The 24,094-nt window shown below is 35.8% G+C and overlaps 1 protein-coding gene and 1 long non-coding RNA gene across 5 annotated transcripts in view; one reads left to right on the plus strand and one right to left on the minus strand.

Annotated features, from left to right (window-relative positions):
* LOC116668072 overlaps positions 1–24,094 on the plus strand; it is a 247,036-nt gene that overhangs the window by 211,564 nt on the left and 11,378 nt on the right. The gene's annotated exons all lie outside the window — the stretch shown is intronic.
* Positions 9,292–24,094, minus strand: part of NEGR1 (neuronal growth regulator 1) — a 779,356-nt gene continuing 764,553 nt past the window's right edge. The window contains exon 7 of the mRNA XM_032494567.1: positions 9,292–13,935. Within this exon, the coding sequence (XP_032350458.1) occupies positions 13,811–13,935 (125 nt within the window). The 3' untranslated portion in view covers positions 9,292–13,810. The remainder of the gene's footprint in view (positions 13,936–24,094) is intronic.

Consider the following 24,094-nt stretch of genomic DNA (forward strand, 5'->3'; position numbering starts at 1 on the left):
GATACTGAATGCCTCAGATATCTGTAGAAGCCATGTTTTGAAGATGGCGGAGGCTTCATCAGCTTCTGTCCTTGAATATCTGCACGAAGGAGAGGACCCCTCACCTCAACCGTGCACCTACATATCTGGCTTTGGCATAAATGAAAAATAACTTCAGTTGAGATAAACCCCTGAGATCTCAGCTTTTATCTGTTATACAAGTTAGGTCATCTAAAAAAAATACTACTCAAAATAGATAGCTTTTAAAAGTTCCACTGAAAACAGTAATTTTTAAGATTAAGAAATCTAGCATAGTTTATTGCTGATTTTAATTGAGATTATTTGAAATTGTACAATTTTGGATTATCATCTCAACGGCTAAGCAGCTATTTTGTTTTCAATAACATTGCTGTTACTGGCATGGAGAGCCAAGAGAGTTAATTTTTTGTATCTCGATGGAAATAGTTTATATGAATTTCTGGAAGGAAATAGAACATGAGATGACAAAAATCACAATTATTATACGCAAGGCTGACCATATATATATTAGCAAATCCTTCAGTGGAGTGAACAGTCCCAGTTAGAAACATCAAAGCAAATAAAGTGAGTCTTTGACCAGGGTTAAAACTAAGTTTTTAGGGAAAATAGAAAAAAAAATTGGGAAACATTCATTCAGGGAAAAAAATGTCAGCATTTTTTAAAGTTCAGCTTCAGAACTGCCACCACTTCACCTTTCAGCTGGAATTCTGGCCTGGGGACGTAGATTTAGGGACAGAGATTCATGCCTTGATGTATTTATTGCTCATTTCCTCCTCCCAGTTGAAAGGGCTTCTGATTTGGCAAGACATATACAGAGCCACACTTTTTTTTAGTAACTTCCTGAGGGCACAGAGGAATAAATACTCAGTACTGATACTGATTTCTATAATCCTGATTCCCTGTGTATGTATTGATGTATGTATTTTAAAAACATTAATTGAGCATATTTTATGTGTCAGGCACTACCTCTCAATATTAGAAATGTAGTGGTGAACAAAACATACAAAAGTCTGTGCCATAATGAATCACACTAGGATGGGAAAGACAGAAAATTAAAAAAAAAATCAGTAAATTACATAGTGTTAGTTACAAGTGCTAAAGAGAAAAAAATAAAACATAGAAGAGGGATACAAATGATTGGAATGGAAATGACAATTTTAGAAAGAGTAAGAATTCACTGAAAAGGTGAAGTTGAGGAAAGTCCTAAAGGAGAGTATGGCTGTACCCATGCTGACCTGCAGGGAAGTTTGTTCCAGGCAGAAGGAAGAGTAGGTTTGAATACCTGAAGTGGGAGCATACTTGGCATGTGTGAGAAACAGTATGGAGGATAGTGAGACTGGAGTCAAACAAATATGGGAAGAGTTGTAGGGAACCATGGCATAGAGATAATGATATTGGATCACATGGGACTTTGTGATTCATAGCAAAAATTTTGGTTCCACTTAGTGACACGGAGAAATTTGAGAGGTTTTTTTTTTTTTTTTTTTTTTTTTTCTAATCAGATCTGGTAGGATTGCTATGGCTCCAATGTTGAGATAGAGTGAAGAAGCCCAGACTAGACTCAGAGTGACCAGTTGGAAGGTTATTGTGCAAATCCAGGTAAGGGATGATGTGACCCAGACCAGGGCAGTGGAGGTAATGAGAAGTCATCACGTTCGAGATGTATTTTGAAGCTGGAGTTGACAGGATTTAATGATGGACCAGATGCAGAGTCTGAGAGAAAGAGTCAAAGATGATTTCAAGTTTTAGGGCTCAAACAACTGAAAGAGTAGAATTACCATTTCCTGAAATGGAGATGACAGCAGGACGATCTAGTTTAGAGGAAGTATGAAGAGATCAGATTTCACATCTTTAAGTGTGGGATGGTTCCTCGACATTACAAGTGGAGCTACTAAGTGTGCAGTATTGAGTTTGGTGCTAGCTTTTTGGCTGGAGATACTACCGAGAAGCATGTAGAGGCCACTTAAAGCTGAGAGATTGAATAATGTCTCTTAGCAATTGAGTGCAGCAGGAAAAGAAAAGCAGTTTGAGGACTGCACTCTCACTTTTAAGTGTTTGGAAGAAAAGGAGGAATCATCAAAAGAGTATGAAAAGGGGTAGCCAGAAAGGAGAAAAGTGAAGCAAGCATGGTTTTACGGAAGCCAAGTATTGAAAATACTTTTTAAAGTATTTTTAAGCATTTTTAAGAAGGAGCAAGTGATCCATTAACCAGGCCAACTAAGACAAGGACTCAGAAATTACCTTTGGATTTAGCAACGTGGAGATCATTGATGACAGTTTTACTGAAGTATGGGAACAGAAGCCTGATTGCGGTGAACTCAACAGGGATGAGAAGAAAGACATTGTTGGAGGCAGTGAGTACCCAGCTTTGCATTTGATAGCTGTAAGTGATAATGTTTTGACCATAAATTAAAATTAATTTTACAATTTTGACATATGTTGCTCCAAATGAGGACTCAAGTTCAAGTATTTATCAAATTTTTATTGCAATTTACAATCAGCACAAGACTGTCATATTGCAAGATCAAACTTCAATGTCACCTCTTCTGTGAAGTCTTTTCTGCCTCCGTCGTTCAATTACTGTGTCTTCTGTGCTCCCCAAGCACTTCATAACTACATCTGCAATGTTTGTGTTGTAATATTGTGTTGCAAAAATTTGCAAAATTTTTATTGTAATCATTTAAGTGTCTATCTTTCCCATTACACCCTGATCCCTTATCCTTGTATAACAACACACTGTTTTGGTAAAAGTACACACTCAATGTATGGTGAATACATGACTATCACATTTTAAGTCAGTCTAAATGATGCAGGGCAATGCAAAAAGGAAATGTATTGAGTGTTAAGGATTATAGGTAAATACAGGGTCTTTATTCACTTTCCCCAAGATTTAAAACTTGTTACTTTAGGAAAATAATGGCACCTATTTCTCTGAATGTAGCCACTCATTTTCCCTGTTGTTATGACATAAAGGACCAACAAAATCGTTAGCCATTAGCTAATTATTATGCTTTTTTTCAGATTATCTATTTTAACTCTTTTTTTCTCATTATGGCATTATTCTAATTATTAATTTAGGAACTTCATAGATAACAGAATATTTAAAGTTTTTTCTTTGGGACAGAAATCTGGAATTTGGTTCACAGACTTTTTGAAAATTTCCATGTCATCAGAGCTTGTCAGTGCTCAAACTAACATTACTATCATTTCAATTTAAAAAAGAGACAGTTGATCTGATTTAGAATACCGGGCTGTTCTGTGAAGCTGCTTTCCCAAGAGTGACTAGTTTTGATATTAATTTTTAATATGGCTCTTTTACCGCCTGCTCACACACATGGTCCTGTCTGAGGCATTGAATTAAGAGTACAAGAAAAATGCCTATTAAAGCTAAAACATTAAATGCAATATAAAATATTTTATGCTCCTCTACCTTTAAAACAAATAGTTGACATGGAAGCCAAACTACTCCTAAGAAAACCATTACTTGAACTATGCACTGAAAGAAGGATATAGGATCAAGATACTATGCTAATTCTGTTCTAAGTAACAACAGACAAATATTTTGAGTGAGGGAGAGCTTTTGTGTTTGTTTTGATTGTTGTTTTTAAAAAGGAAACTTTAAGCAAAGAAATGGCTTGCAGATTTTCCCCCTACTAGGAAATGTCCATGTTGAGGAAAGAAAATTTATGTCTCTATCTTTCTTTCTTTCTATCTATCCGTCTATCCATCTATCCATCTATCATCTATTTCTCTCTCTCTCTCTCCATCTACCCATCTGTGTAAATCTATCTCCCCAATTTGAATTTTTAGTACTTATGAAATGCTAACTTTAGAATTTGTATGAACTCCAATATATATCAAATAAAATATACAATTCTGATAAATTGTTCATTATTTTCATTTCAATAAGCAGCCAAAGAATTTTGGTGTAGAAATCCCTAAATATGCAGGTAAAATGAACTGTTTTCTCAGATGGTGGTTAAGAGTTTGGAGAATCTCGCTAAATTAACTTGACAGCAAATGTAAAATGGCTTTCCATGTACAACGTTTTACAGACTTATTTGATTACAGGCATGTGAAATGGACAATTTTCATATTTTGGCTAGATAATGTCTGAGCACACTATCACTTTGGAAATGTCTCTTATGAATGAATCTTGGTGGAAGAAAGGGCCCCGCCTTCTGTTTCTGAAATTCAAGCAGGGTAGAAGGTATTTCTTGCATCTGGCAGCTTAGTTCTTGAGTATAAGTATAAACTTGGGTTTGACCAGCTGATCAGGATTTTGGATCTTGGGGAAGTGAAGCAAATGTGGCAGCAGTTAGGTGTTACTCAAGGTAGCAGAAGTAAGGCTGAGATTCCAGTGGAAATGACAGATGTCCATGAAGGTGGTATCCTTACCTGTAGCATGGCCTTAGCTGTGTGCTTGGCTGCCTGTTAGCTGCATTTTTAGTTCCATTTCCTGTCTTGGTGCCATTCTTTTCTTTAGGTTTTCCATCATTCTGAAAGCTATCCAAGATGCTTTCAATGAATTACTTTTGAGTTCCAATTAGTCAGTCTGTTTCTGTTGTTTGCAACCAAATATACTGATATCACAGATTTATAAAACACTGAGACCTCTTAAAGTAACATTTTATTTTATTTACTTTTGAAAAATATTTTTCAACTTTTCTGGAAGTCTGAGATTAAGCGTTCTAAATTCTCAGGGCTTTGGGGACTTTTTTTTTTCATACGTAACCAAAAGTTTATTCCCAACAGTTACAGAAGATCTAACTCTTTATCCTACTGTGCATATTTATGAAGTGGTGACTTACTCAAATGTAGATTTTATTTTCTTACTAAGCAATTTAAGCTGTTTCCTAGGAGAATTCACTGTTAACTATCAAAGTCATAGAGCAATGGAAGTTTTATCTCTTTCGTTATATGTGATGAAGTGAAACATTGTCATATTTTCGTGAGAAAACAGTGTGATATACTACCCCAAATCTAATTTTAGATGAACAGTAATTAAACTTTTAAGGAAACTAGAGGAATGACAACATGGAAAATATAGAATAGCAACCTTTATTCACATCACTGTATTTACTAATTATAAATGTGGAAACTGAAGTCACATTGCAAAGAGAAGACATTATTGTTCATTCTAGATCCAGGCAGCAGGAAGTACACACACACACACGACACACACACACACTCTCTCTCTCTCTCTCTCTCTCTCACTCATACACACACACACTCAGAGGAATTCTTTCTTTGGAACATTTTCCTACTATTTTTCCAACAGAAAATATAAATACATTGTTAGTTTCTCTCCCTCTCTCTTTCTCTCTCCCCTCCCCTTCCAACCCCCTTCCCCTCCCACCCCCCTTTAACCTCTTTCTCTCCTCCCTCTTTTTTCAGGCTTAAGGTGAGGTTGGCTTCCTAGAGAAAGGATTAGAGAAACAGAGGCCCTTTTCTGGTGATTGTTTTCTAAACATCCAGATTAACTCTATCTATGTGGGAAGAGTTGTAGGGAACTATGGCATAGAGATAATGATATTGGATCACATAGGACTTAGTGATTCATAGCAAAAGTTTTGGTTTTTAAAAAGCTCTTGAAGGTTACCTAATCACATGGTCCTGTAGAATGAGGAAATGCATGAAAAGACTGACGGTCATATGAACATTTTGAGTTAGCTGACGAAGGTTAAGGTAACTGTCTTTTTATTCTAAACTAAGTTGATTTTTAAAATAACTAAAATCAACAGATGACAGATTCTTCTTGAAATGGTACTAGCCTAAGAATGTTCCTCAACATAAAAATGGAGATTGTAAGTTCTTGTGTTACTTGGTAAAAGATATACATTTGTCATATATTGAACCATAAAAGTTTGGTTAACATGTTGTTAAAACTGAATTATGAGCAAATAGAAATTTCTCAACACACATGCTAGTTTGTATAGCTGTAAATTGAAAATATACATTTCTAGGAAAAAATTATTCTAAATGTTAAAAAAGTCTTTCTCCTTGTCAACATTTAAAGTTATTAGACAGTAAGACTTTCAAAAGCATTAACTAATTACATATCTGTCAACAGGAAAAATACATTTCCAGAAATAGATTTTATTCCAGAAAAAAAATCTGCTTTTCTCCATGTCAGCATTTAAAGCAGGTGCCATCTATGATTAATTAAATCACAAGATGTTACTATGCTAAAATCTTAGCAAATGAAACTTAAACAGAAACTGTTGGCTGCACTGTTGTCATTTCTTCTTCTTCTTCTTTTTTATTTGAATTATCCAGAACACTACATGGCTGGCTTGGAAGCTTATTTTCCAGATCACTGATAGCAGTGTGATTTTGTGTTTCTATGTGTGAGTATGTGCTTTGTTTTGAAAGACATCAGCTTAAAGCAGCTTCAAATCTCTGGCAACAATTTCTTAAGGAGTGTATCATAAATGAGCTATTGACCACATTGTTGCCAGGTCCCTTGTCAAATGCATAGTAGGGAGACGTCAGGTTTCAGGGCAACCACAACCCACATTTATGAAATGACTTAGAAAACTATGTAAGAGTTTGGAGGATTCTATTACATGCTTTAGAACAATCAAGAAAACTTTGTTCTTTTTATTAGCTTAATATAGTCTCCAAAGAATATTTTAGAAGTCCTTTTTCTAAAATAAGGTCCCCAAACTTACTCAGGAAATTCCATGTGCTTAGAGTACTTGTTTAAGCATAATTCAAGCCTGCAGGAGGTAGAAGTCCGCTGCGTTTAGTGTAAAGTTAACTTTTTTGCATGTAAAAAGGTTAAAATTAATGAAGAAACTAGCAAATTCAAAGTTCCACTGAGGAACATCCCAATGCTTTCATCGGTTCACTTGAAATGATGAGGAAAACCAGCCCCTTTAACATTTTAAAGCTTTGAAAGCCTACTGAACCATGTACCTCCTGTAGTTTCTACCAAACCAAAATTTGCGAGGACTGGTCTCATTAGTATTAAGTAGAAGCAGACCATTCAGCTCAGCAATAGCTTCTCGAAATGTTTTCACCGTCACCATTGTCTTTGGTTGAAGAGATATTGACCTCAGCTGTTACTTCACTTCCCTTATTGTTGTTCACGCAAAATTTCTGTTATCCTGTGAATTAAATGCCCCTCCCTCCAAATGACAAAAAAGAAAAACCCCAAAAAACAAAAAAGCAAAACACTTTTTCTTTTAACAAACATCCAAAATATATTCATTTTTCAACAAGGTAGATTCTTGAAGCAAGATTGTTCTTGTTATGTTTTAATTATTTATTTCTCCTTTGATATGTCCCAAACTATTGGGTAATGGTTTGTGAAATAAGGAAGAAAATGATTAATTAGAATATAAAGAATGTAGAATATTAGATATATAGATAATTTGGGTTTTTTCTGAGTCATTACAATAGAGATTTTATTATCAAACCTTAAAATAGTAGCAATTCATTTACTTCAACTGTTTTTAAGATGTTCACATCTGATCCCTTTGGGGAAATACTTGTATTGCAGTGAAAACCCCATGCATTATGCAGCACACACCCTCCCAGGTCACCTGATTCTGGTTCTGTAGGGACTCAACCTTTTGCTGCATTTCAACTATTTAACAAGTTGTAGGTGATACTAAGGCAAACCATTTATTGTCAATAAACACATAAATAAATTCTGTTAGTTTAAGTTTCAACTGAATTATTTTCCTTATTCTGGAAGAAGCCAGTTTTGCCTCTGTTAGCATATCAATTTCAATATTCTTGGTCTGTAAATGTGCCTGTTCTTTGGATTGTCCTTCTATCTGGTTGTAACATCTTAGTCCTTCATTAATAAATTAGTGTGCTCATTTTACATGTGTATGAAAGTTATGCTTTTCATTTTCTTTCAAACCAGAATGATGTTCACAGGATTTGCATTATATTTATATTTTGGCAACAAAATACAAATGTATTCCTTAGGTTGTATATAGTTTAATTTCTAAAATTAGAATCTTTCTCTTGTTCTACTGCCCCAGCACAAACAGATGTGCATATAATTAGTATTTTGATATAAATTGGCTCAAACAACATTGCTTAAGATTAAAATCAGTATTCTATTGTGAATTTTAAAAAATGTGTGTATATATTCTGCTCTCCATCTCCCTAAGAATTCTGTTGATTGCAGAAGCCTGGGAAGTAGTCTTAGTGGATTATTCAAAACTTGCCAAATCTTTTGCAAAATGCTGTATAAAAAAGATACATATGATTATGACAAGATCCTCCATTGGTTGTGATGGACCTAATATTACCAAGGGCTGTGTGTCCAAAGGCAGTTGCACCCAAAAAAGTTTTAGATGAGATGTATAATGTGATTTGTCTTTAAACCACACAGCAATGGAGGCATTGGAAAATAAAGGGATGGCATTAAAGGAAAAAAAAAGTCTATGTATAAACAAAGTTACTTATATATAAATGTACATATGATCTTTTGTGAAGCTAGTAATGTGATCATATCTATTTCTAAGACAGCTCATGGAAATTCATACAAATTGGGAGTATTTTGTTCTGCACATTTGGCTCAAATCTGCCACTTAGTAGAAGTGTAATCTTCAGAAAAAGACTTAAAATTTCTGAATCTCATTTTCATCATCAATGAGACAATAATAACATTTTAAAGTGCATTTAAAGTTGAGTATTAATGGCTGCTAAAATACTCTGCCATGGTAAAATTCAATGTAGAGACTGCTGTGGCCCGTCTGTCTCTGAGGTGGAGCGCGGTTCTGATTGCAGGGCTTCAGGGAGTCACGTTAGCCTTAGGGGGACTGTGGGAGGAGCTTTTAGGGAGAAGGCTGAAAACCGTTCCTTCTTTCTTATTCTCCAGGAAGATTAGAAAGTATTTATTTGATTCATTTGCCAACTTTTTCTTTTTCTACCAGGTATGTCAATTCGTAAATACTTTCATCAAATTTGGGATTATTAGGAAAAAACGCCTATGAACGTGAAGGTAAATGCTTCTTAGGAAGTTCAGGGGGAGTACGTTGACACTCTGGTGTTTGAATCCAATTCCATTATCTTGAATGAATTATTCTTGGAAATTTTTCTCTTAAAATTCTTAATTTCTGCCTACTAGGCAAAAGCAAGTAATTGTTTTCCAAATACCTGGATGTCATTTTGGAGTATCTGTGTTTTGACCTATTATGTTCAGAGAAAAATGGTTCTACTTCATATGTTAGTTTTCAGGGTCTGAGAGTTGATGCTTCTGTTTCCATAGGATTGTTTGCAGAATAGAAATTACAAATGGAGAAATAATGAGCCAGTGGGAAAATCAGATGTTTATTAGTGTGTATTTTCATTCTCTTTTGGAAGGGAAGGGGTTTGGTAGACACGGTTTTCCCAGAATAGCAATAACACCCATATTTCAAAATAGCTTATTACACCAAGTATGTTTTTCATGGTTTGTTGTTTTATTTATCTACCATATTGTTCTCTTTTACTTGGTTGATGATCATAAACGGACAGATTTGGAGGAGAGGGCTTATTAAATCATTCATTTGGGGTGGCTCTCATTTGCATATTATAGCAGTCACAAAGTATGGGCTTTCAGCCAAATTACGTTTTGTTTGGAAAGCAAAGCATTTTTACTGAAATTGTATCGAAATGTCTTGAGGTGGAGTGTGTACTCCCTGTTCTATACCCAGCTGTGTTATGAAATTGTCCTATCTGCCCAACATCTATAGGCACTGGAATTTTCAGATGTTTAGCCTATAAAACCAACAGCATTTCATCATCAGTGTCTGTTGCTAACTCTAATGTATTTCAGCTGGCAAAAGTCCTAAATAATTGATTTAAAAAAAATCTTCCCAGAAAATTTCTTCTTTAGACTAGATATAGTTCAGCTTGTCAAACCTTTTGGGAATCAGCAACAGAGAGAAAGGCTACAAAGTGGATCCCTTTTAAACTGTAGCATCTAACATTTTCACCCTATTTGGCTTTGGAGTACCTGAAAGATGTGAGTCTGGTACAGAGGATGCAGCAGGAGATGAAGAAGGGAATAGAGAAGTATGTTTACTATTTCTTCCTTTTTTTCTCTTAAACTAATAGTGCTTTCAAATGAGTCAAATACATATTTTAATTGATAAACTGACTTTATATTCACCTATTGGAAACAGTACAACATATTTTACATCAGATTATGAAATATGGATGTTTTACTAAAAGACAGGAAGAGCTTGTTCCAGTCTTTAAAGTAAATACATATTCAAAGGATCTTAAGGCATACCATTTATTCATATTCATATCTATTGAAATACTGTACATCCACATACTTCAATAAATAGTTAAAAACCTGACCTCTTTTTAAATCATTTCTGAATTTCAAAAAACAATTTTTATTGAAAAGATTAAATAGGTAACTTTTGGCTGTGTCACAAAGCTAAGCACAATGGATAAATTAACAATAATTCAGTAAATTTGATCAATATAGATGATTGGCTTTGATAAATTTCTCAGAGTTTTCTGAGTTCACACACTGGGGTATTTATGTATATATATGTATATATATATATATACATATATATATATAGTCCTGAATTATCTGGGTAATTTTCTCAGTTCTCCAGTCTACTTTCTAGATATAGCTTAAATGTTATGATGAAACATTAATTTCTCAGTTAAGCTTAAATTCTCCCCAAAGTGACTTTAAGTTTGACATTCTCTCACGCAAATCTTTTAGTGTCCCCCCAAAACACAATAGTGTGATCTGGGCAGTACTTTTTGTTATATAATTGGAACTTACTAGTGTAACAGGACTTATGTTTCAAATGGGATCATTGTAAAACATAATTACACCACTTGCAGTTAAATCAAGAATGCAAATGAATTGAGTCAACTAACCTAAATATTCAGTTCTTCCCTCCCTCCTTCGTTCCTTCTTTTTCTTCCTCCCTTCTTCCTTCTTTCTTGTTTCCTTCTCTCTTTACTTCCTTCCCTTTTAAAGCTTTTTCTTTTCTTTCTATTCTCCTTTCTCAACTACTCTTTTTTTTTTCCTTTTTCTTTCTTTGAAAAAAATTCAGGGGCAACAAAAGGAGTCCCACAAATGAAACCCGTGGAAATATAATGCTGAAATGAATAGCTAGAAAAAATTGTTATAGATCAAAAGATAAATCAGTTTCATAAAACTGCTATTCTGAAACTGCAACAATCTTGTACAATCAGGACTGATAAAATGGAGTAATCAGACGTTTCTTATGTCCGTAAATGTAAAATCATCTACTTGAACATTATATGCAATACATTCACACAAAAAAGCAAATACTGTAGCCTTATTTGAACAATATTGAACTCATAAATACTCGTGATTTCACTCTGTCCAGGGGCCTAACAACTAGGAATGCTGCTTGATACAGAAAAACATAGTGAATACCTCCTCTATTTAAAAATGTCACTCAAGAAAGTCTCTTCTAACATAAAGGCAAATACATATAGCTACTGAGCTATGACTGTACTTCTGTCACATTCTATGGGAAAAACACCAGACTCCACAAATTCGGAATCATGACAACACTTTGAACTAATTATTTGGTTCATCCATAGTTTATACCTCAATTTACCTCACATTTACCCTACAAACCTTACAAAGAGGAGGTATTTTTAACTCTAGGAAAGTGGTCACTGTGTAGGATGCATTCTTGATCTGTTTCTTTCTCCCAAACAATGGTACTGATGGTTAACACTTTTGTGGTAGCACCACTATTTCTAGTAAGTAGATTATTATGGAGTGTGCCACTTTAAAGCTGCAATACACACAAAAAGTATTTTGTAGCTTACTCACCAATTCCACAAAGAATATTTTTTAAAAGCAAATCAGTGATAATCAAAGTTAAAATGCCATATGTGTTTAAAAAAAAACCTTTCTTAATATATCAGTCAAAATAATGTAATAAATTATTACAGTGAACATTTAATAGCATTCTATATTATTGCCATTTGTGGAAACTTTGTTTATGCCTCCTCATTCAGGATTCATATTTCTAATTAAAATAGACTTATGGTGTACTTTGGGACTAAATTTTACTTACGTTTCTTTCAGAGCAAGATATTAGCTATCTTAAATATGTACAACCTCTGTGAAATCTCTTGTTTCTAACTAAATTAGTAGGTTTGTGTTGTTATTATGACTTGCAAAAGGGAACTATTTGCAGAAATTTCTCTAGGTATAGTGAAATTGGTAACATCATCAAACTTGCAAAATGGCTTTCAAGGCTATGGTCTTTCTTTAGTAAAGAGTAAAACCATCAAACTATTCTTGTAATATAATACTTCTTAGAGTAAAACAGCATTTTCCTCCAAAAATGTAGTTTTCATTCTTTATGACAGAAATAATTTAATATCTATGATAATTTAATAATTAATATATTTTAAGATATTCCTCATCACTGGTGTCTTGTCATTTGAACACAGCTTACATATATCATGTAAGAAGAAAAAAGCATGGTAATTTTTTTTTTCTTTTTGGTCTTTCTTGTTTGAGTTGACATGGCTATAGAGAAAGATTTTACTGCAGAATTAGTTATTTCAGAGATTGCTTTGCTGCATACCAGCATGGAATATTTGTTACACTATATTTTGGAACTTTTAAAAATATAACATGCATACCAAACTATCGATTGAGTGATGTTTTCAGATGGAAAATATGCAAAATGCTCCTGTCCACAGGAACACTATATAGATCATACCTGCCACAGAACCAAATTAATTTTGAGCATACCGACTCATGTAATGTTAGGTCATTGGACTTTGTGTCCTTTTTGACAAACCATCTTAAAAACTTTGGTCTGGAATAATGAAAGGAAAGATGCTGTATTGCGAGGCAATCCCTTGGATGGACTGTGCTATCATTTTAAAGGGAATTATTTCCCAAATGGATCTAACATTTAGCTACAACTAAAGAAATCATATAGTAAATTTACCTGTACTTTGATAGTTAAATTGTTTTTCATCACAAAACTGAGTTATCGTGGGGCAAAATCCTCAAAACCCTACTGGTAATGAGGGAAGAGATTTTTTTTTTTTTTTTTTTACAGTCCGATAGCTCCTTCGTTCTTTATAGACAGGATGTAGTTTATATTGTTGTTTATTTTTGCTTTCAATTTGTAGAATTTGGCAAAAACACTTGCATTAGTTGGAGATGAAGAGGAAATGATTATTTTCTGAAGGCACACCCATGCTGAACTTACAGGGAAGAGAAGCAGGGCCGCAAAGCCAGTTATATTACAAGGCTCATTCCTGACACCTGAATATCATGCGAGCAGAAAAATCTAGATATGTTATATTTTGAAGAAATGATCTGAAGGCAATATTATTTGCTTTTTTATCAAAAAAAGAAAAAAATGCATCTTTGTAAATGTGGATTGACTCTTATTGAAACAGGGAAATGAATGCTTGTATCGCAGCCTTAAAGAATCACATATTCACTGCAATATTCGTTTTTTGTAAACTACAGCCTGCAACCTAGCAGACCATGACTGAATGCTTTTGAAAAGTTGTAGATTACAAACATGAAATCACAATTAATATCCTCTAAAAGTAATTTCAGAGCTTTCACGTCTTAAAAAAAGGACAATGTGTACTGCTTCACAAGGTAATGTAGCTAATCAAAAAAAGAGTAGAATTAAAGTATTTACATAATGAGCAATTCTACAGAAGGCGATCATCCCCATGTAAGCACTGCTGATTATATCCCACGCTGCTTTTAACAAACTGTACCAGATTGGATCCAGCCATCAGCACTTTCAGAGAATCCTTAAAAGCCTTTTATGGGTCTTTAAATTTATTGTAGAATGGCATTCTTCAGGTAGAGTATGCTGGTGAAAGAGGACAGTGTCAACACAAGGTACCAGCAGGAGAAAAGAACGTCAGCGCTCCCGGTAATTCCATACTGGGCTGTACTTGGAGCTGGAAAGAAATGGAAAAGAATAAATCAAAATCTAATTTGTGTCTTTCAAGGTCTTAACAATAATCAAAAGGCAACCGGGCGTACTGGGGAGAACACTGGCGTTGGAGTCAGACAGACTTAAGTCACACTTGGTTCTGCTGGATGACGACGTGTGGCTCAATGGACTAACCTCCCTGAGCTTCAGTTTTCTCTCAAGGGCACAATAGAAATAAGACAATCCACCTGGCAGGGCTGCAGTGAGAACTGGACGTGAAGCACATGTAGCACATTGCAATGGGCTGGACCCACGCTAAGCACCCAATAAACAGCGACTAACATTATTGTTATTCCTATATGCATTGTAAATATTTATATTAGTGGACAATATTCATTTATGTGTATATTTTTAATTTATTTTTATTGAGATATAAATGACCTATAACATCGTGTAAATTTAAGGTGTACAACAGTGTTGATTTGACACATTTATATTTTGCAATATGATTACCACCATAGTGGTAGCTAACACCTCTGTCACATCACATAATTATCATTTCTGTGGTAGGAGCAATTAAGATCTATTCTCTTTGTAACTTGAAGGTTACAATACAGTATTGTTGTCCATAATCACTATGCTGTGCATTAAATCTCCAAAACTTATTTATCTATTGCAAGTTTTTACCCTTAAACAATATCCTTCCACTTTCCCTATCTTTCCAGCCTCTGGTAACCACTAATCTACTCTGTTTTTATAAGTTCTGCTTTTTTAGATTCCACATCTAAGTGATATTATACATATATACATGCATCTATTTGTGGATCTATTTTATTGGCCAAATACTATACTAAATGCTGGAAAAACAAAGTAGAGATTCTCTCTACCAATCTTTTCTTTTTTTTTTTTTTTTTTTGAGGAAAGGAAAGATATTGAAACTCCTAGGAATATTACAATTGCATATGCAAACTGCAGTACACAGAAAATTTGTGTATTTAAATTTGCCTGGGTAAGGGAGGGATGTTTTAACAGAGGTTTTTACCAAAGGGGACCATCATTTGGGTAGAGAAAACAAGATGTTCAAAGGGATGAGGAAAAGAGCGAGCATGGCATGTATTCTAGGATCTAAAAGCAGGTAAGTCTTGCTGGACTATGAAGTTTGAGGACTGGAGTGGAGAGAACTGAAACTCTAGGCAGAGAGAATGACCTCAACTGTAATGAAAAAAGGTTTAGCTTTTTATACTGAAGGAGATATTGGAGAATTTGGAGCTGTTGAATTGTATGATTACATGTATACATCAGAAAGATCACAGTTTTATATATAGACAAGCTCATCTGGTACTTGGCTAACAGTCAAGTTGAATTTTCACTGAGAGAGTTCACCTAGAGATTCACCAAGTTTGGGATACTGTGGGAGTCTACAGAATGGATTCCACTTTGTTCCACAAGAGGACAGTTGCCTCTTTGAATGTGAATTTTATTGTGTTCCAGAAATTGAACATCGCAGGCATGTTCAGCTTTGCTTGAGACTGATTCTCATTTACCCTAAGAATAATAATAGTAATAATAAAAAGCTCCGCCAACGTACTTTTAACTGCCTTTCTTAATGAAACCTAGATTTCAAGCACTGTCTCTTGGTAGAATAATGTAATTAAAAAAATACTATTTCACCCCCAAATTCGTAACTCAAATCCAGGAGCAGTTTCAGTCACACTGAGTTTGAATTACCAGCAGCTAGTTTTTAATGGGACTTTCGTCAATGACTATATTTCCATGTTACTGGAAGAATAAATTACATTGTTTACGACTCTAAGAATAAAAGGAGATGAAAGATACATTGGTCTCTGCCAGCAGGGAGCTTCCTTGGCATTACAACAGGTTGATTCCATGTGAGTGAGATTCAAGGGCTGAGACTACCACTCTTTAGTAAACACGGAGCAAAATCAACTATTTGATGCTTCTGTTTGCGTCACAAATGAGTTTTAAACAATGAGAAAATGATGAAGAAAGTAAGTCTATTGTTGAACAGATAGCTTTTCAAGTTTTGATATATAAGGAGTCTAATTTAAAACCACGAAACTCTTTTAATTATTTCCTCTTGTTCGAGACCTAGTAGGATGGGGTTTTTTTTAATATAAATAAATATTTAATTGGTCTGTTACCTTCTCAATGACAGCTACTTCAGAGTTATTTTTGCTGTTGTTTTGGAAGAATCTTGAGTGCAGTAAACCCAGTATAATAATAAAGGACTAATAACAAGCAAAGCACATAAAATGACTTCATAAATAAGAAATAGATCTTAAAACCCAAGTACACAAAGCAAAGATAATATTTTTATTATCATGACAAATTAAATAGTACATGAAGTGGGTAGAGTATAAAAGACTCTCAAAACTTCTTATTTGTCCTTTAAAATGCACTTTTGGGACAGTCTTTCCTGAGCCCCTCTCCTTCTCCAACATGCTGAGCAGACTACCCTATTGTGTCATTAAGTCACAATATATATTCCTTTTTATGCATACTGCGTTGCAAATATTTGTGTACATATCTGTTTCTCTCACCAGACTGTAAACCCTCCTAGGTCATGTATTATTTATCATCGGGTTTCCGGACACAGTCTGTCAAGGTCTAGTACATAGTGGATGCTCAAGAGATATCTGTTCAATAAACAATTCAATTAAATACATAAATAGGTCAGTGTTAAAAGAAATATATCTCTCCTACAAAATAGAATCTCTTCTGAAGCAAGCCACTCATCTATAAACTAGAGAACCTACCAATTTGTTCTTTCATTCATTCATCAAATATGTATTGAACTAGGTACTAGGAACTGTACTAAATGCTGGGAATACAATATCTAATAAAGTAGGTAAGGTCTTTTCCTTACTCAGTTTCATTTATCTCTATATATACTCCTTTTTATCATATACCTTAAATGCCATCTTTCCCCCCAATGTGCCTTATCTTCTACTCAGCCTCCTCTTGTCCTAGACATGAAAAATGTCTATCAATAATGTACTTAAAAATTAAATATTACTTTGCAATTAACAGTATATTTTTCCATGGATATCTCAAATGGGTGTATTTTCTAGTTGTTTGTGAATGCAACACTTCCATTAGTCCTAAAATAAAGTAGGAGCCTATTGCTGCATCATTAGCTTGCAATTATTATAGAAAATGGTCTATAGAATATAGAGTAGCTACAATTAGTGGGCCAAAAAATAAAAACCAAAGTTAGTTAAGAGAATGTGAGGTCAGATATCTAATGCCAAGTCATATATCTTAAAAATCCCACATGACAAATTAATTTGGTATTATATTTAATATTGAATTTACATGTTTATTGTATCATATTTACATATCTGTCTTTCCCCATTAGACCAAGAATGGCTTCAAGTCAGGATTTATTATGTATCTTTTATCATTGGTACAGGAAGTGGAGTATGATACTTGGTAAGTGTTCAATACATATTTGTTGAATGATGTTAAGGTTCATATCCATTTCCAATACTATCGCCATAAACACATAAGCGGACACAAATCTTGATTTCCTTTTTCAGAATAATACTGTCTTTCATGATCCATATTTTATTTTCTTCCCTCCCTACTTTTAGGCTCATTCTTACCTTCTAAGACCTGTACAGAGTCGGAATACCTTCCTTTAGCATTTGAGCAGGACCAGGAAGATAGATCATGAGGCAGATTACATAAGGCAAGAGCATGCATTGAACTCTGTAGCACCATCCTCTTACAGAAAAAGGGAGTGTAGATGAATCCAGGGCTCCCAAATATAGTCCTGAATTTCTTAGGAGACATCCAGCTGTGCCTCTGGAATGGTCAGATCTGTTGTATGTTTCCTGCCATGTTTTTAGTTGCGTGTGAATATCGTTCTGCGGCTCATCCTGAGTAACATTAGGAGGGAGAGGGTGTGTGATCACAGGTGTAGCTGGGCTGCAGTGAGGGGTTTGGTTTCCTTCTGAGTGATATGAGAAGCCATAGGGTAGTTTTATGCAGAAGAGGCTAACTGATATTTTTAAATATAAGCTTGACTTTTCTTCGGACAGTAGATTGTACTAGCGTGGGCAAGAGTAGACGCCTACATTTGCCCCAGAGCTTCAGAGGTCTCCACTGCCTGTTGAGGGAAGCCAAAGTTGTGTAGCTCAGCACTCAGGGACGTCTGTTATCTGGATCCAGTCAACTTATCCAGACTCAGACACACTCTTATCTCCACGCACATGGGCCATTTTCTAAACATACAGAGTATTTCCAGTATTCCCTGTCATTTGCACATGCTACATCCTTAAGCCTAAATGGCCATCCTTCCCATTCTCCTTCTCCACCTATTCAAAGTCCTCTTCTTCCCTAAAGATCTAAAATACCATCTCCTCCATGAGGCCCCCCCAATCTCTCTAATATTAATTGGTAGCCTCCTGGTTACACCTGATTTCATAAATCTTTCCTTTTTTATAAGAAATTCTATATAATATATAATATATACATACTATATATGTGTAGAAAGATATATATATATATATAATATATATATATATATATATATATATAAAATCCACTGGACTATAAGCATATTGAAATTATGTAATGTTCCTCCTTGTCATGTGTGTGTTTGTATCTTATATCAAATATGTTTAACAGGTGTATATTGAATTAAATGTGCAAAAATATTCCTAAATATGCGTTTGTCTAATTGAAGGTCATTTTGATGAAGTGCTCTATTTCAGTAGTTGTTTCTGTGATATCTTGCTTTTAAAAGGCAAAGTGTCGAAGGGGGAAACTGTTCCGTTTCTTTCCTACTACCTATTTCATTGTCTTTGGTTTCGAGGAGAAGCAGCAAGAAAGATGTTTAAATTGAGAAGGAAAGGAGAAAGAAAAGGGAAGGGTGAAGATTTAAAACAGAGAGAGAATGAGAATACTCAGCCTTTGAGGAATGTGTTAGATGCTTTCAAGTTCACCACTTTATTGAAGAAAAAGAGAAAGAAGGAATGAAATGAGGTATGTCAGGAAGGCCACTTCGGTGTGGTTTATAGATGAGAATTTAGAACAAACAACAGAAAAGGCTGGTTGTTATTCTTCCCATTTCCTGAGTAAAGCTAAAGGCATTCTAGTTTAAGATAAAATGTGCATTGTACATGGACTGTAGATCCGGATGAGCTTGGTTCAGAGTCCAGCTCCACCTCGTTCTACCTGGACTAACCTAGGCGCGTTTCCTAACTGCTGAGTTCAGCATTCTCATCTGCAAATGAGGATTGGTAGTAGCTCAAAAGTGATCATCAAGATTAAATGTGTCGGTATGTTTAAAGCACCCAGTATAGCATCTAACGCACGATAAACACTCCCTCAAGTGTTAGCGAAACGCTCCTCATTTGCTCGTTCATTTAGCAAATTCAGTGTGTGCTACATGCGAGGCATTCTCTGAGTCACTGATCAAAACAGAAATGGCTCTTGTCCCCATAGAGCTTTCTCTTTAGCTTGAGATGTTTTCTGTAGAACAAGCATATTTTACTTCATTCTTCATCTACACGTGGTTAAGTCAGTGCTCCTCTGGTCTTACAAGGCTGTCTCTCCATTTTATTTTACAGAAATATTCTCTTCATTATCTTGGCTTCTTTCAGAGGACTTTTATTTAATGCCAGTTACTGCTAGATAATTGTCCAGTTTCTTTTGGTCTGCAGGCTCCTGGAAGGCAGGGAGTATGACCTCTTTGAGTTCTTCTTTTTCCTCCCTGTTTCCCCAAGGGGAACAGTATGGTGCATGGCTGTGGGAGTGGTTTCATGGCTGAGCTGACGCCAAGTCTGGTTTCAGAGAGGCTCTCGGGCATGAAGCAGAAGTGTGTGGGCTGCGTGTAGAGTCCAGGCCTTTGGGATTTCTCCCAGTTGCCAACAGGAAGCTCCAATCTGAGCTTTAATACATATCTTACATCTTGTCTAATTATGATTATCACTCCCAATTACTTACAGCTGCTGCATATTATTTTCAGTCTTGGCAGTTTCCCCTTGTATTGCTCCAGTTTTTATTTTTAGGAAAAAGCAAATGTAACTGTGAAATATTTAGTTTGGTATAATACCAATTACTTGCCTAGGCAATTTCCTTAAATTACTCAAGTTTTAGCTAAACTAGCTTTGAGTCATATTTTTGAGACTCTTGTTGCAATCTTAGGTGGAGTTATTTAGCTACAGTAACTTCGCTTCCGTAAGAAAAACCTGGCCTCAACTTACATTTTACTGAGGAAGCGTAAACCTTAATGGGAAGTGAATGATTTACACCTAAATTAGATTTCAAATAAAAGAAAGTGATTAACATGGATTCAAAATAGAGTGCATATTAGTTTACTGAGAAATTATGCACCATTGATTCAATCCAAAACAGTGCAACTCTGTCTCATTACATACAGTGGGAGGAGTTTGCTTGAAAGATGGTTTAATTCTCTCTTTAGCAATATCCACCCCTTAATACCAGCAGCAGGTGTTAGGAATAAAACACCAGAGGCTCAGATCACACCTACATTTTTTGTATCACTTAATTCTGCCTAAACACTGGGTGGAGACGAGAGAAGGAGAGGAGGCCCGGGATGGGATCTGCTTTACAACCGGATGCACAGCTTTTGATTATAGCGTTTGGATGAATTGGGCAAGTCTCAGCACCGGTGACATCATCTCATTATTCCTTCCTGTGCTATTTCTTGTGCAATAAAATGGCCCACGCCCTAAGATGGGATGTACTGCACTAAAGACCCAGCACAAACCATGTCTTCTCATTTACCATCTCACACCCAGGGATCAGAGGTGTCTGGGGGGAGAGCTTTGTTTGTGTGGATACCACTTGTTCCCATACTGCAGACCCTCCAGGAGCTGCTTCTTCCCCCAGGCTTGGGCTTGGGAAATGCCTGAGTGGCATGGTTGTCCTGTGGTAGGGCTACCGATGTATAGATTTTCCTATTATTTTACTCAACACCCCTGTATTGTGCTATACACTGTTTCATGGAATACAGAAAAACAAACATAGCCTCGTCCTCTTCTCAAGCAGTTCTCTGACCTGTAGAGTAAGGCATAACTTGTGAGCCCTACCACGGCTAGCGTCACTCGACTTTGGGAAGAGAAAGGATTGGATAAATGACTTCTAACTCCTGCCAGTCAGCCTTCTTTTTTATCTCCTTTGGAAGGAGATAAAAGTGCACATTAGTGCACTTTTCTCAAATGAGAGGCCTAAGGTTATAGAAATCCGTATTTAGATACATATTCTAACAAAAATGTTTACTTTTTCATTTGTCAAAAACCAAATGCCTATCTTCAGGAAGTTCCAGCATCTTTTACAAACTGAGCTTTCACAAGCATAAACTTATAAGATAATTATTTTCACATAAAAGATCTTTGTTTTGTGTTACACACGATGAGCAGAATGGCCAGGAAACTCACACCACTCCTTTCTCTTTCTGACTCGTGGAATTCCCTGACAGTTTGTTCTTAGCAACTGCTAAGCTGTTTCTCTGGCAGACCATCATCCTTGAATCCTTTTCTGCCTGCAAAATAGCCATTTTGCCAAAGTTCACAGTAGACATTCCCATTTGCTCAGCGTCAACTATATTAGGAATTTTAAACATATATTTGTCTCTGTTATTACCTATATTCAGAAATCTGCCTACTAGTAGATAAACACCTTTTTTTCTGCAAATAGCCAGATGAAACTCTCTGAGACTATTACCTCTAATTTGAGTGAAAGAGAAAAAGTAAGCAATCACCCAAATAGAAACAAATTCTGCTGCCTTTTTTCTGTCTTCCACAGTCACTGAAAAAAATTGTGAAGCCTGTATTATTCATCAGTATCTTTTAAGTTTGTCAGACATTTTTGTTTATTCTATTTTTGGCAAATCAGAAGTGATTTACATGAATCTATAGTCGCTCTGTTTTGAAATGTGTTCCCAAGAGAGGCAATTTTGTCTAACCCGAAATGGTTCTTTGCACTTGGGCAAAGTCCAGTTATTCGTTCCAGGTTGGTTTGCAAATGGGTTTCTTTGTAAGTGTCATTACATGTTTCGTGTACCTGAGGGTGGAAGTGTGGAAATGTGTTTTTAAGACTGGCTTTGTTGGTGAACACATACACAAACACACAACACAAACTGCCTTGACTATATAGATTTTAGTCTGGCCCTTTAAAGCATCGTCTAGCTGAAGAAAGAGGGTTTTACAGAAATAAAAATAGAAACCCAGCTGTGTTCTTAAGGTCACTAATAGTCACTGCCATCAGCTGTATCATCAATGTGACATTGCTAGTGTGGTAAAAAATGGGTGAAATTGCAAACCGGTAAACATTTTCGCAAGTTGAAGGAGTTTGTAGGATGATATATGTGGAACTATATGAGTGTGAAATTATTTTAGTTTTTATGTAAGTGTTTCAACTTAAAACTTTTATGATCAAATTCTCCTGTTTATTGAATTGTATTCTTTTCAGCTTTTGCATTAGGAAGGTTATCCCAAACCAGCTTCTTTTCTGTTATTCTTTATCAGTGTTCTTTTAGCATCAAGGATAAAGAATCTCTTAAGGTTTGATTATCTTTTTTATTTTCTGGAATATTCCATTCACCTTCCAGTTTTTTTCTTAGCTTTTCAAATGCAATAAAGACCAGTGATTATCTGGCCCTGTAGTTCTGATTTACTTAAATTGTTCCACTTGTTATGCCGCAGATTGATTTTCAGTTATTCTCAATGATTCTCTAATCACTGCCATTATATTTTGGCTATTAAAAAAAAAAGAACCTTAATAAAATCCAAATGCCTTTGTATGGAATTCAATACCATCTTTCCCAAAGCTACCTCTCCAGCCCTCTGGCTGGCTGCTCGCTTAACGGGCAGGCACCCAGGGCCCGGAGGCGCTCCGTTCTCAGGATGTGCCCAGGCCTTTGCCTCATTTGCAGATTAGCTCACACTCTGCCCTCATTCGGAACAGGCTTCTGCAGCTCTCCAGTTGGAAGAGTTACCCATCTTTCAATGCCCGTCTCAAACGCAATCTGCTCACAAAGTTAGAACCTGCCAGAACTCTAAGGGGTACTGAGGACCCTTTAGTGCAAACCTTCACTTCTGTAGCTGAGGAGTTGAGGCTGGTGGAGATTGAATGACATGCTTAAGTTTAGAGGCAAAAATGGTGACAAGCACTCAGGTACGCTGAATCTCTGTGCTTCCACTCCCACGTGGAACTACCAGCTAGCTCTAGTTGGCAGTCATCTGCCAGCTCCTCTGTTCTCCCACAGCCGTTTGCTTTTACTTACACCTTACCACTCTGGTGTCCCTCTCTTTCAGTGGAGTTTAAGTTCCTTGAAAACAATGGTCATATTTCATTTACTTTTGTACCACTCACAGGATTTGATGAAGTGATTGGCACTGTCAGAATATTTATTACAGAGAACTACTGGTTAATTATTTTAATTTCTGCAGTTCAGCGAGGCTTCACTATAAAGCTCAAGAAGAAGAAAGCAGCATTATGGACAAGGTAATATCATCAGTCAACAATCCAGGACTGGAAAACTTTGACTACCACTGCAAAGGGAGGTCAGTTCTAGTCCATTGAAAGGAAGAATCTTGTATTCTTTGATGTCTCTGAAGACATCATACCATAAACAAACAGTTAGACACACACACACACACACTCACTCACTCCAAGAGAACCATTAAAGAACCCCTCTTGTCTGTAATTCCTATCTGAATTTGTTAGTTATGGATGGAGACCATATTTGTAACAATCAAGAACACCACTGCCCGCTTAGCACCTCTGTGCCTGTTTTCTCCAGCTGATCAAAGAGGACAAAAATGTTTTCCTCATAGTGTTGGTGTGATAGGTAACTGAGCCAGCTAGGTAAAGTGCTTAATGCAGCACGAATTTATGTGTTCATTAAATGGTAGCTTTTAAGATGCATTAGTATTTATACAAGATATACCAATGTAAGCCTCTACCTTGGCCCAAAAAGAAATATCCAGTCACATGTACCTCAAAGTCCTGTACCTGTGAAATGGTAACCACGCCAACAATATGCTCCTTGTAAAAAGCACGGCTCTAAAGGTACAGATCAGAAAATTCATTCATTAAACAAATAATGCTTGAGTACCTATACATACTTACTGAGCATTTACTATGCCCAGTGAGCTGTTCTGTGTGCTGGGGTACAGTCTTCATATGTA

This window comes from Camelus ferus, chromosome 13 (assembly GCF_009834535.1).
Source record: "Camelus ferus isolate YT-003-E chromosome 13, BCGSAC_Cfer_1.0, whole genome shotgun sequence".
NCBI classification, from domain to species: domain Eukaryota; kingdom Metazoa; phylum Chordata; class Mammalia; order Artiodactyla; family Camelidae; genus Camelus; species Camelus ferus.